The 17,896-nt window shown below is 40.6% G+C and overlaps 3 protein-coding genes across 4 annotated transcripts in view; 2 read left to right on the forward strand and 1 right to left on the reverse strand.

Moving 5' to 3' along the window:
- slc5a6b (solute carrier family 5 member 6) overlaps window positions 1-440 on the reverse strand; it is a 19,726-nt gene extending 19,286 nt beyond the window's left edge. The window contains exons 1-2 of the mRNA XM_033643367.2: window positions 340-440; window positions 122-183 (exon numbers count right to left, since the gene is read on the reverse strand). The gene's annotated coding sequence lies outside the window, so the exon portion shown is untranslated. The remainder of the gene's footprint in view (window positions 1-121; window positions 184-339) is intronic.
- cenpo (centromere protein O) lies at window positions 405-9,657 on the forward strand. Its single transcript, XM_033643368.2, has 6 exons — window positions 405-561; window positions 727-872; window positions 3,822-3,972; window positions 4,116-4,387; window positions 4,688-4,847; window positions 8,461-9,657. Exons 1-6 carry the CDS (start codon window positions 540-542, stop codon window positions 8,568-8,570), a joined length of 861 nt encoding a protein of 286 aa, XP_033499259.2. The 5' UTR covers window positions 405-539; the 3' UTR covers window positions 8,571-9,657.
- Window positions 9,658-13,173: 3,516 nt separating this feature from the next.
- On the forward strand, window positions 13,174-16,888 carry tp53i3 (tumor protein p53 inducible protein 3). Of its 2 annotated transcripts, none has more exons than XM_033642756.2 (7): window positions 13,174-13,322; window positions 14,118-14,193; window positions 14,321-14,494; window positions 14,628-14,895; window positions 15,316-15,528; window positions 16,126-16,322; window positions 16,448-16,888. In XM_033642756.2, the coding sequence occupies exons 2-7, from the start codon at window positions 14,140-14,142 to the stop codon at window positions 16,634-16,636; spliced, it is 1,095 nt and encodes a 364-aa protein (XP_033498647.2). In that variant the 5' UTR covers window positions 13,174-13,322; window positions 14,118-14,139; the 3' UTR covers window positions 16,637-16,888. The 2 variants fall into 2 exon arrangements, with proteins under 2 accessions (XP_033498647.2, XP_078031352.1); XM_078175226.1 differs by lacking the exon at window positions 13,174-13,322 and adding an exon at window positions 13,879-13,994.
- The last annotated feature ends 1,008 nt before the right edge of the window (window positions 16,889-17,896 follow it).

Below are 17,896 nucleotides of genomic sequence, written 5' to 3' on the forward strand. Positions count from 1 at the left end.
AGCTGCTGAACTGCACTGAATATATGGAAATACAAACTGATAAAATAAAATCAAGGTAATATCACGTCTAGAAACGTAGTACACTTACAGAGGTATGGAAAACTGAGATGACATGACTCACCTCTGCACAGCTCACTGTTGTAATCCGGGTGAGGCGCACTGTCAGTGGCACCATGCTGCTTACTGAGACATTCAAGAGCACTACGTCAGTTTAAAAATAACTTCTTTACGGTTAAAACCAAGAACCACACACAATATGATGTGCTCATTCTCTATACAATATAATCTCTTGAGTTTGTATCTCTTGTGTTTTGATCAAAAAGCATTTATATCACATACCAGCTGCCTAATCTCTCGGTCCATGCTCCATGTGATCACAACTTGTTTTGAATTCTCTTCCGGGGTTGAGGAAGCGGTGGGCGTGGCTACAATTGTGACGCAGCAGCCGCGAAAATCAAAATACCCGCAACTTGTGGCGACTATTCTTGTCTGCGTAAGCCACATTATTTAACACAAAGTACATAAAATACTTGCGGAACATGGAGGGAGCGTCTACGAAAGGTAACTCGGACTGACGGGAAGCTATCTGCTAAGATAGCTAGGAGTAGTTTGTTGTGATGCTCCGTTAGCTTAATGCTAGCTGTTAGCAAGCCGACAGTTTAGGTACCCAACTGTCATTTCTGTCGTTTTAGAGTTAATCTAATGTTAGTGTTTCTTCCTCCGCAGGTGTTTTAAGTCACCTGAGTCTGCTGGAAGTTCAGGCAAGAAGCCGTAAAACTCAGCAGCCGAGTCGTGTGAAGGAGCTGAGGGCTAAAGCTGAGGCGCTGATGGTGCAGAGAGACCAGCTGAAGGCGGAGATAGAGACACACAAGGTGGGATGATGTGCTGAGTTCACACCGTTTATTTGTTGATAGGAAATTTGTTTTGACGAGATATGATGACAACTGGTCTTTATTTGGATAGACATGCACTTAGTTGTCAGTTTATTAGGTACACCTACATGGAACAGATGTATGATGCATTCAGGTGCCCCTCGTATGGTACAGTATGCCAAGTTGGAAAGTCGTTTTTCTGACTCTGGTGTGTTCATGAGCTTAAAGCTGTAATTTGGAAACATCATGTTTGCTACAAATATGTGTTGTATTATTGCTCAGAGCATTTAAAACAAAATGTTGATAACAGTTTGAAGCTTTACGTCACAGTGATTACTGTGAAGTTATTTTGTCCCAGACTTGTTGCTGCACCAGTGCATCCTCTAAAACAGGGGTGGGCAACCTGCAGCTCTCTAGACCAGGGGTGTCAAACATACGGCCTGGGGGCCAGAGGCGGCCCGCCAAAGGGTCTGATCTGGCCCACTGGATGACTCTGCGCACCTAATTTAAATGTTCTTGTGACGGCTAAGAGGAGTCAGGTTTCAGGGTAAAGTTAAACAGTGAGGAGCCCCCTTCATGTAAAATGCAGCTTTAAAGGGCTTCTCCACCCCGACCATTATACAGTTCTCCAGAAAAGGATTAGAACTTGTTGTGGTCACATTTAAAGATAGTGAACACTGTGCAAATTGTTGTCAAGCAGCAGCTTCAGTAGCTTCCACTTTAGTTTGGTGTGTCAATGCCAGCATATCTACTCAGGGGTGGTAAGATTAGACTACATTTAGACACGCCAAGATTAGATTGAACTACATTCATATGCAAGTTCATATAAAAAGACAAAATTCAATAAACTGCACCCACAAACAAGCTGGAGAGCCAGTGGCCCCACAGTCTCTATGAAAACCTGACAGAGCTCAGCTCAGGATTGGCCAAAGCCTGGATGTTACCATTCTCTGAGACAGAGAGCCTGCACATATATTGATGTATAAGATTACGTATGAAAGCAGGACAAGTAGGCACACCGACATTTACAAACATTTGGCTGGCACTGCACCATCGTGGAAGTTTAAGAAGCAGTCTCATTCCATCATTATAGGCCACATGAAGTCTTTGCATGTTGGTCTTCCTATCGGAGTGCCACAAGTGGGCAGTATACAGCGGGGTACAAAAAGACCTCTCTTTAACTTCACACAGGCTGAATTTGCGAGCAAGCATGTTAGCTTGAGCATACAACTTGCGACATTGCTTGTGGATATCTTTATCATCAGATAAATCACTGACAATGAAATGGCTGTGATATTTAATCTCATTACACACTTTAAAAGCAACACCATATAAGTAGAATTCAGGAATTTTCTGTCATCTTTACTTCTATCAATCATAATGTTGTTATTTGCATCATATTTGATGTCAAAATCAGCACCAGAGTTAGCGCAAATCTTCAACAGCACTATAAGGGCAGAAGATTACCAAATCATCTGCATACACGAGATGATTTATTAAAATATTGCCATCCTTACATCCTGTATTACATGCATTCAGCTGTTGGAACAAGTCATCCATGTATACATTAAAAAGAAAAGAAGACAAAATGCCGCCCTGTCATACTCGTTACTAACATGAAATGGTTCCAACCCCCATCTAACCTGCATATACTGATGAGTGTAACAGTCGACAAGAATTCTTATTATCCATTTAATACTTAAACTTTTACTTAAGTAAGGTTTTCAGTGCAGGATGTTTACTTGTAGTAGAGTCTTCTTACAGTGTCATTAGAGTTAAAGCAGTTTACAAAACAAACTGTATACTGTCCTTTGTACGAAAATTGACGGGAATCGTACAGTATTCATTTCCTTATCTAAGGTATTTAAAAAACCTTGCAGCTGGATGGAGAATCTTACCTACATATACTCAAGCCCCTCTTTCTTCTCCACTATCTGTCAGACTTTTTACAGATACGTCCATTCAATAAATGGTTTCAGTGTTCAATTATATTTTTATTATTATTCAGTTATTTTTATCATTTTTTTTTAAGAACAAACAAGAAACATGGATTATATACACAACATCCAACATCCAAACCCACCCTGCCCCTTGTCAAGGCTGGCCTGCACAGACAAACAAATGAACACCACTAAATACACTTAATGAATAGACATAATTTAGTCAAGATAGACCAATGATAATAATCGGGTATTGTAAGTGAATTAACAGCAACAGAGTGGAGTGAAATGAAGAAATAGGCACACATAGGCATTAAATCAGATTTCTTGAAGTATAGACATTATTGTAATAGTCCAGGAATCAATGCCGAATTGATTGACTGATCCTTGAGTGGTACATCTGAGCTTTTCCAACTTCAACTGAGCCATGACATCAGAGAGGGGTAGGTTAGACTTTCAAGTGTGCAGAATGAGACATCTCGCTAACAATGATGAAAAGGCCAAAGCACTGGTGAGACCCAGATCTCTTCGGGCCACACTGAATATTGCCAGCTGTGGCTTTGGGTCTGTGGTTTTATTACACATGCATGAAAATGTCTCAAAAATCTCTCATCATGTCTCATCCTTGGGCATGTCCAAAATGAGTGGAAAAGAGATGCTGGGTGCCGATTACACAGGTGACAGGTTGGATCAAATTCAGGAAACACGTTCAATTATAATAAAGCATCCGTTGAACTAAAAAAAAACATTATGTTTTCATTTCTTTAAGGACCATTTTGATTTATAATATTAACTGTGTTATACCGTATACTGTGAGGCTGTGAGATTTTCTGAGATGGTTATAGTACTGTGAACATCTGATACTGTTCCAACCCCAAGTGTGGTAATAGGACTTTAACTCTTGTAAAGAATCTGAATACTTCTTCCACCACTGAACGATTTTGACCAACCTACAAAAAACAGTCTTCTGTGTTTTCTCATTGGTGTTTGTTTCACCATCCTGCAACAGAATCTCCAGAAACTGAGGGCAGTGATGGACAAACAGTGTGCAAATGAAGAAGAAGAAGCAATGGATGAAGACTCTGAGAATTCACAACTGCTGCGTCTGATGGCCAGACACACACAGCTGAAAGACCTCCTGCATGCTCATCACATCATCGGTACACACAAGTTGTTGTATTACTTTGTCTTCTTATGGCATTCACCCATTTATTATAGATTTGACAATGAGATGTCATATTCTCCATCCAATTATAAACTTGTATTCCTCATTAGTATATCTAAGTCCTCTGATGTCACTCAGGTGGGTACAACGTCATCAAGACCCGTCAAGGCAAAGGTCTGTGCGTGTCTGTGTCTACGGGCTACGAGGGTGTCTACTTAGAGACCTACAACCTGGAGATGGACCTGAAACCAACGCTGAGGATCAGCCGTCACAACATTCCCCCATTCATTCCCTTAAGCAGCCTGGCTGAGCAGAGCAACATGCAGACGGATGTTCGGACTCTTCTGGACCCCCTCAGCCAACATCTCAACGCCTTTGCTGGTCGCAAGCAGCAGCTGAAGCTTGTTAAGGTGCCAGAGTTTTCATTGTTGTTGTGTGTTGTTGTCAGTAGTTGTGGTTGTTGTGACCTTGAGTGTCAGACAGTTAGACTGAGGCACTCTGATTTGTTTGTTAAAAAGTTGTGACAAAGATAATGCTATTATATCCGTATTATGATGTAATTTTCTAAATTTACCAGATAATATCGTTGCAATATTGACATCGAAGTATTAGGTCATAAATATTGTGATACCGGTATTTGCTTTCCTCGGTATTGCCCAGCCCCGTCTCCTGGAGCAACACAGTGACTCTGTCCTCCTGCCTGTTTATAGGAACTCCATAAATCTGTGGAGGTGATGGAGAGTAATGTTCTGTGTTCGTTACTGGTGCTGATGGTAACGGTGCCAAGAGAGAAGACGGCTGTTCTCTGCGCGCTGGAGTACGCTGACCACACCAGATGTCTTCCCACACGAGTCCACTTTGAATGTGCAGGTAGGATTTATCTGGTGTACAAGAACTTTGTAATAATTGTTACCTGATATTTTAATAGATGAAACAACCATCAGGGTGTCTACAGGTCCTTAAAGGTTGTAAAATGTCTTAAATTTAATTATCAGATTTTAAAAGTCATTAAAAAGTCTTAATTTGAATTTGCGAGGTCTTAATTGCCACAAACATTTGCTCCAATTTCCTTTGTCGATCTTTAGTTTTCTTTTTGTCAGAATGAGTTCAGCTCTTCTGTGTTAAAATCCACATCTGATGTTACAAATCTTTAAACCCACCACTGAACCTGAAACTATCTTTTTACTTCAGCCCAGTTCAGACCAAAGGGTCTTGACGAGACTATTTGCAACACGCCGTTCTGCAATGTTCTAAAAACCTGCCAGTTCACACCAATGCAACTAGATGAGACGGTGTATCATCTCTATGCAACAACTCTCTGTGCTTCTGTTCTGATTTGCAACTTTTCAGGATTATTTTGTGGCTGAATATAATTTGTAGCTTCTTAAAATATGAATGAGGATAGTGATAGTGAGATACTGGCTACAGCTGCAGAAAAACAGAAACAAAATGAGCATCAGATGGACTGAATTCATAGAAATACGCCACAATGATATAAAATTGATTAATCAATCGATGATAATGTGTGTGTGTATAGTGTGTACATACAGCGAGCAGCAGCAGCGACCCACCGTCCAACACCAGCACATTGTGAGGATGTAAACAGAGGGCTCGGCGGGGACGGAGCACCTGCTGCAGCAAGCGAACACGCTGTCTTTTGTTCATTTTGACTTGACCAGCAGACGTCACTACAAGACAGATGATGTGCTTTATGTTCTAAAACCAGTCGTCCACGATTTGACCGGCTGAGTTGCAGGTGATACCATCAGCCGGCTTGAGTCAAGCTCAGACCGACCAGTTCACACCGCTGCAACTTTTCTCTGCAACGTTCTAAAAACAGTTTTGCCTCATTGCAAATCTTTGGTCTGAACTGGGCATCAGACATTGGCAAAATGTAGATTAACCTAACTCACTCACTGTAATAACGATTTTCCTGCATAAAAGTTACCTCTGCACGCAGCCGAATGTATACTTGATACTAACCTGCAATGCTTGAATAAGAAAAAGATGTTTTTTCCACAAATCAGTCTTAAATTTTGTTTAATAAGTATCTTGAAAAAGTCTTAAAAAGCATTTAAATTAAGTGTTTGATACGTGTAGACACCTGGATTAATGTATGATTGATTGATTTTTTTATCTGTGTCATGCACACTTACATGTGCCCAGCCCGTTACAATGATGTTGCACTAACAATCCAAAGTACATGCTATTTAGCTACTCAGTCCAGAAACAGAATACTCTGCCTCCCAGGCCTGGCAAAGAAATTCAGCAACACAAAGGTTCCTCATCTGAAACAAAACTCAAATTTTTCATGATTGTCCAATGAAAAAAGAAATCAACATAGATAGAGGTAATCTTACTGAAAAGAATATTCCAGTTATGTCTTCATGTGCAGGACAGTAAAACAAAAAGTGAACCCCAGTCTCAACTTCACCTAAATTACACAACAAATCAATTCTGTCCTCCTCTGGGGTGGTGTTAAACTGTCCAGTCTCTAAGGCTAATGGTGACATCCCTGAGTGCAACTGTGCACATAGGGATCTTTGTCTTTCAGTTATACTTTATGTAAGGTTCCACTCTGTAGCTGTTCTTTATGAGACAGTAAGTTTTGGTTTATACATATGTCAACAGACCATATTTCTCTAAAGATGCGAAACATTTCAATCCTAATCTCCTGAATATCACAGGTTAAATTATTCTGGAAAATAAATGACAAACTGTTCAAATAAAATAATGATTTCAGCTCATTAGCCCAGGGATGACAGTGGGAGATGTCCCGATTAAAAATCTTTTTAGTGAGTCTGTGATCCGACGTCTTCACAAGTCTATTCCAAAGCTGAAGCATTTGACATTTATGCCTGACATTAGGAGGTTCCCATCCCACATCTCCTCTAATGACCAAACTGAAGTAAATTAATGGACACCCAGGAAAGATCGAACCACTCTACAATGCACTGTGTTACAACTTGTATGTTCTTGGAAACCCAAACACTAGAGGCATATGTATTTCAATATATCAAAAATGTATGCAATAATGAAAGCAATCACCCAGGCTCCACCGTACATCTTACATCAGTGCTTAAGAGGGTAACAGGATAAATTAACATCTAGTTTGTTCAAAAGTTCACAATAATAAAATATAAAATGGATGTGTCAGGCCAGACAAAGGTTATGCTTTGACGTACAACATCAGAGCGCATCGGTGTCTGTACAGCAAATATCAAACATACTAAATACTAGTCCATACCCATTGAGTGCACAGTTACCCATGTACAGTTTCACATGGTGTGTGTATGGGATACAGGTAGGAAATATCAGATTAAATAGTCAACTGAACCCATGAAGAAGAGCAATGTATTCAGAGAGAGTTTTTGTGAATTTGATAGTACGATTGCTTTATTGAAAGTACAGTAGTACCATTGATAATAGTGGGATAGTTAATGGGCTAAAACTGTACATTAGTAGTTGATGGAGCACGTTGAAAGGCAGATAGTTAAAGTGTTTATATTTTGTATTGACTTAAAAGTGGGGCGCACTGGTAGAATGACTGAACACTGACAGTTTCGTGATTATGTACAGCATACCATGCCATGACTTAGTCAAACCAAAAATTAAAAAAAAAAAACAAAAACAAAACATTGGTCCACAGGGGGAGCCACAGCGATCGGTTGCATTTTAACCATTTTTAAGCATTTTTCTGTTGTTATAGCGCCACCCAGTTGCCAATTAGAGTTAAATTTCTCCAGTCACCTTGAGGCGCCCTGTTCTACATATCTACCAATTTTAGTAAAAATCGATACGGCGGTTAGGCCTAGATAAGAAATTAGCTCCCTAGCGCCCCCATTTTGTTTGATGGGGTCAATAATGGAGGGGTCCCCTCAGATTACGTGTGGTCATATGCCTACAAAGTTGCGTGGTGATCGGTGAAACCCTTGAGATGTTATACACCTTTATGTGATGAGCCACGCCCTCCGCAATATTCATTGCCTTATAGAAGCTCAGTTTTAGTAAGTTTTCCAACTTTTGCCAAGAGGGAACTTTAGATATTGGTCCCTAACTTCCTAGGAAGAGATCGATTTGAAGTGTTTTTCAAACAATTCAAAATGGCGGAAAATCTATATAAGCGGAAATTATGGGTTCTTGAGGCAAATTTGTTCCTCATGAGGAGAGGCATCTCTATGCAAAGTTTCATGTCTCTACAACATACGGGGCATGAGATATGCCCATTCAAAGTTTGCAATTTCAAAAGGTTGCTATAGCGCCCCCCTTTGGCCAATTGATGTAATATTGCTTCATTCGCATCCTCCCATGACCCTCTACCACTGTGCCAAATTTCACATGGATTGACCAAGTCAGTGAGGAGAAAAACGTGGAACAGACACACAGACACACCAACACACAGACAGAGTTTTCGTCATTGTATAGTAAGATGGTAACGCAGGTGTTATGAACCAACCTTCCCTTTTTAATATTTCCTTTTCAGACAAGGAGCTTCCCGATTCCCCCGAGTGGAAGAAAAACCACAGCCTGCTGTTGGAGACCCCTGTGCACAAAGCTTTGACAACCATGAGAAAGATGGGGAACATTGTGTAACTTATTCATAAATATAATTAAACTGTTCTACATTTTAATGATAAAAACATGCACATTCTCATTGTTTATAATGAAACACTGCTAGTTAAACTTTCCTTGATGTTGTAAATGTTGAGGTATGAAACTGTTGGTAGATTCCAAACTTTCAGGTTCCTCTACGGAGGTTTCACTTGTATTTCCATGTTTCTTTTGTCCTTGAGCTTTTCTATAAACGCCGCCACCCTCTTCTGTAAAGTCTCCATCTGAAACTGTCTCAGCCGCTCCATTTCCTCTCGGGCTTCCTGTCGCTGCCTGGCCAGCTCCTTCTCTGAAATCGAGTCTATGGCTGCGATGTTCTTCATCTGCATGAGCGACAGGCTGCTCTGGATGTTTCCTCTGTGTCTCACTGAACCTGTGGGTGTGAGTGACGGCGGTGGAGCCGATATTGACCGACTCTGCTCCACCAGTTCACCTCCTTTGCTGTGATACTGGGATTTGCTGGAGAACAGTCTCGTGCCATCGGATGTTTCACATGTGCGTTCTTCAATTTCACTCATAGCGATGTTGACTGTAGCTTTAGGCTCGACCACCTTCACCATCAGAACTCGCCTCTGTTCGTTCATCATTGAGTCTCGTCTTTGCTGAAGCATTTTGCGAGTGTACTTGAACTGTCTGTCCAGCATGTTGAGTTTATGCTGGAGGTCCCTGTCCTCCTTCTGGTTCAGCACTCTCAGATCCCTCTGCAGCAGAGCAGCTCCCCTCAAACTTTTATCCATCATACACCAGAAAGCTGGAGGGAGAAATACGTGTTTTTAAACCAACCTCTTTCACTGAGTCAGTCACTTCTTCTGTTTAAATTAAAGCAGATGATGTCGTCTTCTTACCTGATTGCTGTCCCCCGGAGCGCTCTGCTGTACAGGTGTGTTTGCTGCTATGACCGTCTCAGCGTGCGTAACATAATAGCCTATTATGTCTGAAGTAAAGTGGATGGGATTGTTGGTCATTGTGAACTGTCACATTCCTTAAACAGATTAAATTACAACATGTCGTGCAGTCACAAGGCTTCTTGCAGCTTACACAATAAATAACAATGACTCACTTTGTGAAAGGTACTCAGAGATCATGTTTCTTCTCATTTTATGCAGCTGTAGCACTTTCTTTTTTTCCAATATTGATTTTAACACCAATAAACAAAGACATACACACATCCAGTATGTGTTTATGTAACAATGCCCCAATGGCAGTGGCTCCCCAGCAGAAAAAAGCAGCACAGCACACTATACAAAAACGGTTTAGAAATGGCGTGTGGAGCGTGACAAAAAGCTCAAGGTGTCGACCTGGTCCCAAGGGTTAGGGTTAGTTAGTACTGTTGCCATGAGAGGGGTACTTGGTCTGCAATGGTGTTTGAGTGGGTGGAACATGTCAGGTGGTGTCCACATGAACGCCAGAACCAAAGGTTTCCCAACAGAACAATGTTTGTTATTCACTTCACCTGTCAGTGGTTTTAATGTTTTGGCTGATACATACATCCACAAACAGGCAAAAGGACACAAGAACAAAATCTCACTACATCTGCAGAGTATTTAAAACCACAAAGATCCACCCCCACCCCAAAAGTACGAATTTAAAGATAAATAAATAGATAAAGAACTTTCTCACAGGATTTTCACTGTTTGTGGTCCTAGTTGAAAGTGCTGGAATATTTTAATCATAATACATTTTTAAGATTTTACCAATACTGAGGTCATGAAAATTTAATTTGGACACAAAATCCACCAAATTTACAATATTTTTTCTTGTTATTTTTTAATAATGTAACTTGTATCTCCCTACATGATGGTCTACACATGATGTTTATTCTCTGCTGAAGCGATTAATTAGATCGATTAGTTGTTCAAACAGACAAATTAATCTGCAACGATTTTGAAGACTGAATAATAACTGAAAAAAAGTCTCTGGTTCCAGTTTCTCAGTTGTTAATATTTTCTGGTTTTCTTTGTTTCCTGTGATATTAAACTGATCTCTTTGAGTTAGAGACTGCTGGTTGGACAAAACAAGACACTTGAAGATGTTGATGGGAGCTCTGGGAGGTCATACTGGGCATTTTGCTGTCAGGGTCCCCAAACTCTTAATGTAGATATTAGATCATCAAGATCTCTATCCTACAGAATCAAGGAAAGGCAGCTTTATTTGTAATATCAGAATCAGAATCAGAATCAGAAATACTTTATTGATCCCCGAGGGGAAATTATTTATGTTACAGGTGCTCCTTGCAAGACAGGAAAGATACATGAAAATATAAGAAATTTAAACAATAGTATTAACAAATATATAGTTAAATAAACAGGAATTATTAACAAACATAAACGTAAATTATATATATATATATATATATATATATATATATATATATATATATATTGTAAACAAAATTTACACAAACAGAATATATACAGTCAGGGTGAACGGGGTTATTGCACAAGTTAAATTAAGTTATTGCAGTGTGTGAAAGTCTCAGGGCCACTCAGAGGGAGGAGTTGTACAGTTTGATGGCCACAGGCAGGAATGATTTCCTGTGGCGCTCAGTGGTACATCTTGGTGGTATGAGTCTCCCACTGAAAGTACTCTTGTGCCTGACCAGCACATGGTGGAGTGGGTGTGAGACATTGTCCAAGATAGTTCGTAGCTTAGACAGCATCCTCCTCTCTGACACCACCATCAGAGAGTCACACTCCGTTCCCACAACGTCACTGGCCTTGCGGATCAGTTTGTTAAGTCTGTTGGCGTCTGCCACCCTCAGCCTGCTGCCCCAGCACACAACAGCATAGAGGATAGCACTGGCCACCACAGACTCATAGAAAATCCTCAGCATAGTCCGGCAGATGTTGAAGGACCTCAGTCGCCTCAGAAAATAGAGACGGCTCTGGCCCTTCCTGTAGAGAGCGTTAGTGTTCTTAACCCAGTCCAGTTTACTGTCAATGTGTACCCCCAGGTACTTATAGTCCTCTACAATGTCCACACTGACCCCTTGGATGGAAACAGGGGTCACCGATGTCTTGGTCCTCCTCAGATCCACCGCCAGTTCCTTTGTCTTTGCCACGTTGAGCTGCAGATGGTTCTGCTCACACCATGTGACAAAGTTATCCACAACAGCCCTGTACTCATCCTCATCACCCTTGGTGATACATCCAACTATAGCAGAGTCATCAGAAAACTTCTGAAGATGGCAGGTCTCAGTGCAATAGCTGAAGTCCGTGGTGTAGAGGGTGAAGAGGAAGGGAGAGAGGACAGTCCCCTGCGGGGCCCCGGTATTGCTGACCACTCTGTCTGACACACAGCGTTGCAAGCGCACATACTGTGGTCTGCCAGTCAAGTAGTCTACAATCCAGGACACCAGGGGGGCATCCACCTGCATTGCTGTCAGCTTGTCACCCAGTAGAGCTGGACGGATGGTGTTGAATGCACTAGAGAAGTCAAAAAACATGACCCTCACAGTGCTCGCCGGCTTATCCAAATGGGCGTAGATGCGGTTGAGCAGGTAGATGATGGCGTCCTCAACTCCAAGTCGGGGCTGATAGGCGAACTGGAGGGGGTCCAAAAGTGGCTTGACCATGGGCCGGAGCTGCTCCAAGACGAGTCTCTCCAGGGTCTTCATGATGTGGGAGGTCAATGCCACGGGTCTGTAGTCCTTGGAGCCACTGGGACGTGACGTCTTTGGCACAGGAACAAGGCAGGATGTCTTCCACAGCAAGGGGACCCTCTGGAGACTCAGGCTCATGTTGAAGACATGCTGAAGTACTCCACATAGCTGGGGGGCACAGGCTTTGAGCACCCTGGGGCTGACACCATCAGGGCCTGCAGCCTTATTTGAGTGGAGTCTCATCAGCTGTCTTCTCACATGGTCAGCAGTGAAGCACATTGTGGAGGTGACGACACGTGGGGGAATGCACATTTCATACAACAGGGCAATTCGTAGTGCTTTACAGAGCAATAAAATATTAAACATAATAAAGGATACAGATTTACAGTACAAGAGTAAAGACAGAAAAAGATATAAAAAGTCAAAGAAATTAAATAGAAATAAAAAAAAAAGTGAATAAAAATCTTAACATTTTTTAAAAAAAAATATTTGGATGGATTTTTTAAAATTTTTTATAATGTCTCAACACTGTATATCTATGTGTACCTGTATATGTGTGGTGAAGCATGTTTGTAAAGTATATATTTAAATGCATGTATGCATGTGTTTACATACATATTTGTTTCTATTGCCTTATTTTACCACTTTACTACAGGTTTTTATATTTGCGTCATTTATCTTGCTTTAATTTGCCTTGTAAAGCACTTTGTGACACGTGTTTTGAAATGTGCAATATAAATTATATTTATTTTTATTATTACAATTATTATTTAATATTGTATGCTGACATAGACATTTAATGGAACTAAATAATTTTAATAATCATTATTTGCAGCCCTGTTCACACTACCAGGATCTGATGGAGGATTCATTCCTACATTTCCCTTGTATTTGACTTGTTTTGCCAGAAAACAGTCACATATCAGGACATTATGACCCTGAGCAGTATGAGAATCATGTTTTCTGGTGCAGTATCTCTTTAACTTGCCCGTCATGTGTCAGAGAGACCTCCCTCTGCTGGTTTGACGCCTCCCGCGCCAAACTGGGGCCCAGTCTGCATGATGGCACAACTAAACTTCCCCAAAACTCTCCCAGTTTTTTCAAAGCTGATCAACTGCTGACATCTCTGACAGGTACGTTCATTTATTAATGCTTTAACATGATTTAAATGTAACATAGATGGTTAAACACTCTGTCTAATTATCAACTGTGCTGTGATTTATATAAACTGGTGCATGTTCTTCTATAACCCTGCCTTAAATTCATATTAACATCTGTTCTATAGACGCTTGAGTCACTTTTAGTCTGAACGTCTGGATGTTTTGACATTGCGCAACGGGTCATTACTATGTGACGTAATCATGGAAGTTCACTGACCATCCGTCAAATCACTACTGGACTACTGTACTTTTACAACTGCTTCCTCTTCTCTCCTCCTCTTCCTCTTTTCTTCTTCTCCTAAATAGTTTTGCTCTTATTCACACTTGTGTTCACCACAGTTAGCTGTCTGTGTGGCAACAGTTCACTCTGCAGCAGTATGGGAAGCCAAGTGGGCCAAAATTCATCTACATGTGTTTTTCATTTTCACTCTTTAGAGCAGTGGTTCCTAAAGTGTTTTTTTAAATAATGTACCCTGCTTAAAATTTTTCACAGCCTATATAAGGAAGTTCCAACAAAAATCATATTGTTGTTTTAAAAACGACCTTTTTTTGTGCTCAAAATTTGATGGCATAGGTCTGCTTGCATTTGAAAGTTTGGTTCTCTGACCCCTTGACCCAACCCACCATTACTCAGGGATCACATATGTAATTACGCTATATTGTAAGACAGAAATTAGTGTCTGTAAGAACTGGTGCTCTGGATCTGTTCAGATGTGGCTTCTGTTAATAACTTTCCAATTTTCATTTTCTTTTCTTTTATCATCATAGTTGCTGCAGCTGAGACTATCAAATGCATCACATCCTGCACACTGGAAGATTTTTACTGGGAAACCCCTGCCACACAGTGAGTGTTTGAAACAGAAAAAGTAAAATTGGTCATATAAAGTGGAAATAAGTTTAATTCAGTTTCAAGACAGGGATTTGTTTCAACACTACATTTTTAATTTAAACATATTTTTATCCTTTCACAGGCCTGGCACAAGTGTTGCTCGAGCTTTTCAAAGATGATGCGTGCAGTGTGTGTTGACGTACCAGGAGGACCGGAGAATTTACTGCTGCGAAGTGTCCCCAAACCTCAGCTGAAAGATGGAGAAGTCCTTATCAAAGTTCACGCAACTGCCCTCAACAGGGCTGACCTACTGCAGGTATAACACAGTTCTCACTGAGTGTATGTGCACCACAATCTCCTGTTGTCCTGCTAAATATTTTTAAGTTCATGTGTCACATTCTGGAGCAATCACAGCTCACAGTGCAGTAATGTTCTTCTGTGTCCCACAGAGGCGAGGACTGTACCCACCTCCCCCAGGTGAGAGTGACATCATAGGCCTGGAGGTGGCTGGTACTGTGGATACTCTGGGCCCCGGGGTGAAAGGAGACTGGAGGCTAGATGAGCGGGTCATGGCTTTGCTCCCCGGAGGAGGATATGCAGAATATGTTTCTGTGCCAGAGCAGCTTCTCATGCCCGTCCCCTCTAATCTGACTCTCTGCGAGGCGGCTGCGATCCCAGAGACCTGGCTCACTGCTTTTCAGCTGCTCGCTTTTGTGGGTACGACAACCATGTCTGTTGTGCCATCTGTGTGTATTCCTTGCAGCCTAAATGTCCCCCCTTTGTCTTTATTTTATGTGTGAAGGCATTTTTACTTTTGTTTTCATATCAAACCTCTTACATATATTGAAGGGGTTTAAAACTATATCATAATCATTGAAATAATTGAAATTTTAAGTTGGCATTTCCTAAAAATTAGACTACTTGTGGTGCTCTAAAGAAATTAAAACTGATGTAAAAAAAAAAAAAAATTAAATTACAAGTTTATCCACATGAATAAATGTGAGGATAATTAAGCACTAATTTCTTTTAGATGCTGCTTACTTTTATACAACCTTTCCCCCTCTTCCTATAATTAACAGATTGGAAATACTAAATTCTGTACTTGTGTTGTGCTGCCATCTGTCTTCTCTGCCACAGCTCAGGTGAAGGAGGGTGAAGTAGTTCTGGCTCACGCTGGAGCCAGCGGAGTCGGCACAGCTGCTGTTCAGCTGGTCCGTCTGTTTGGTGCCGTGCCCGTCGTTACTGCTGGGAGCGCAGAAAAACTGAAGATAGCGGAGAATCTGGGAGCAGCCGCTGGGTTCAACTACAAAGAGGAGAGCTTCGCACAGGGAGTTCATGACTTCACAGGAGGTGAATGGTGTAGATGTGTAGATGATGATTTTCACACACAGCCATCTCTGGGGTTTACAGAGGATGGTCCAGAAGAGAAACTATCCAGTGAGCGGCAGTTGTCTGGGTGAAAATCTAAAAGTAGCTTCTTAAAACAGCTGGGCACTGTAGGTTTTAGTGAATGTTATGCAAACGGGGAAATTGTGCATTTGTTAGGGACTATTTTCAGCTGCTGAATAATACACATCAGGTGCTCTAGTGAGTGTTACAGGCAGCAGGACGGTGTGTTTGGGATCGAGTCAAAATCACCATAAAACACTGGAGCTCTGTGGTGCAGAGGAATTAGATATATCAGACTTTGGCTGTGCAGACAAAACTTGTTCAGGATCACTTAATGATTGTAAGAAGACATAAATATCACCAGACTTACATGTGTATAGAAATCTGGATTATGTTTTAAATAGTTCGTGTAACAGGGCTGTGTCACTGATGAGAATTAAAATAGAAAAGACCAAAGAAAGGATGACAGGTTAGGGTCAAATGAGGAACTGCAGATTGAATATCTTGGTCTTGCACAATTCAGTTGCGTCACTAACAGGCCTAACTGTAATTTCACAGGCAAAGGAGCAAACATCATCCTCGACTGCGTCGGTGGGTCTAACTGGGAGCAGAATGTGAGGTCTTTGGCCACTGACGGCAGGTGGGTGCTGTATGGCACCATGGGGGGCAGGTCGGTGAATGGAGATCTGCTGGGCAAACTGCTCGCCAAGCGGGGCCACTTGCTCTGCAGCCTCCTCCGCTCTCGCAGCCTCCAGGTGAGAATCCAGTCAGAGGTGACATACTGTGAACATGCTGACTCATGTCGACATCGCTGACAAATCTCATGTATTTACATGTCTGTTACTGAGCCCGACTCTCACTTTGCATTTTCCCTTCACAGTACAAAGCAGAGCTTGTGAAGGCGTTTTCACACAGGGTGTTACCGTGTTTCTCAGACCAGCCAGCGTCACTGAGGCCTGTCATCGACAGCACCTTCAACCTGGAGGACATCGCAGACGCTCACAGGCACATGGAGGCCAATAAGAACACGGGGAAGATCGTCATTAATGTGGTTCCACAGGATCAGTGATGAACAGCTGCAGTGACACTGACAGAAATATAATTACTCTGATTTATGTCAGACAATCTACCAACACAGTGTTATCTGAAAACTATTTATCTAATACAAAAGTTGATTTTAAATATTCATCCACTAATAGTCCGATGATGATTTTTTTATCTGTAACAACATGAATAAGCACTACTAAATGTTTATTATCAGTACTGTGATTCTGTATCTGTGAAAGGTGCTAAAAAAATAAACTTTACATATTTACCTACACTTTGTGTTCATACTGAAGATTAAAGGCACACACAATGACTCCTCTGCACAGATATCATACAAAATACTATCACGTACTTCACAAAATATTACAGAAAACCATTAAAAGAATGCTTTGGTAAAATCAGCATTCTTCTGTCAAACATTTTCCAATTTAAATTGAATATGAATATGCAAATATGAAAGCTGAAAATTTGTAATGAAACATGCTGTACTCCTCTACTTATGTCACACAAGTTAATTTCTCATTCTGATTTTTTTTCTGTTCTTATCGGTTCTGTGTTTTTTTATTAGAACTCTGTATGTCTTTATTGAATTGCTAATAAAAATACCTTGTTTAAAAAAAATTGAATATAAGAATAAAATTGTGGTGGTTATTTTAATGCTCCTCAAAAGAGGAACCTTCTAGATTTTGGAGCTTGAATCATTGAATTGGGCTAAAAAATTGAGCTAATTTTATATTCTACTGTGTATCTTTATTATAAAACATTATAATTTAGTTGTTGATTCATATTATGTATTAATCTGTCTGCAAAGTAACTGATGTCAAATAAAAACTGGCGTAGATGTATAAAGGAGGATAAAGTGATATTCAACTGGGCCTGTTAACTGGCAAGTTATGAATGAATTTTTAACTGTATCAGTATGTTGTGTGCATCCATTTCCTTATAAAGAGGCAAATTCTACATTAAAGATTTATTGTAATTTGATTTAAAAAAAAATCCTTACAGGGAAGCTTTTTGTCACCATTCGCATCAGGAAATTATAAGTATGAGACACATCACATTATCTTACATTATTTCCTGTTTAAATGGATGTGTTATTGGTGCTTTGATGTAGTTTTTAAACGTTTTAAATGCATTCTTGAATCATTTTGTTAATAAATATTTCATGAGTTATGGTTGGCTGTCAATTGTTATTTAACAGTGAATATAAACAAGCATTTATGTTGTAAGTTTGGTGTGTCTTGGGCCCAAGAAGTTTGAAAACCACTGATATAGACTATAT

This window comes from Epinephelus lanceolatus, chromosome 15, assembly GCF_041903045.1.
Source record: "Epinephelus lanceolatus isolate andai-2023 chromosome 15, ASM4190304v1, whole genome shotgun sequence".
Taxonomy (NCBI): Eukaryota; Metazoa; Chordata; class Actinopteri; order Perciformes; family Serranidae; genus Epinephelus; species Epinephelus lanceolatus.

Bases quoted from the DNA above. Each gene is read 5' to 3' on its own strand.
- cenpo (XM_033643368.2), top strand. From the start codon at position 540: ATGGAGGGAGCGTCTACGAAAG. The intron at 562-726 runs GTAACTCGGACT...CTTCCTCCGCAG, and splicing joins GGAGGGAGCGTCTACGAAAG to GTGTTTTAAGTCACCTGAGT. The intron at 4,848-8,460 runs GTAGGATTTATC...TTTCCTTTTCAG, and splicing joins AGTCCACTTTGAATGTGCAG to ACAAGGAGCTTCCCGATTCC.
- tp53i3 (XM_033642756.2), top strand. From the start codon at position 14,140: ATGCATCACATCCTGCACACTGGAAGATTTTTACTGGGAAACCCCTGC. The intron at 14,194-14,320 runs GTGAGTGTTTGA...ATCCTTTCACAG, and splicing joins TGGGAAACCCCTGCCACACA to GCCTGGCACAAGTGTTGCTC. The intron at 15,529-16,125 runs GTGAATGGTGTA...GTAATTTCACAG, and splicing joins AGTTCATGACTTCACAGGAG to GCAAAGGAGCAAACATCATC.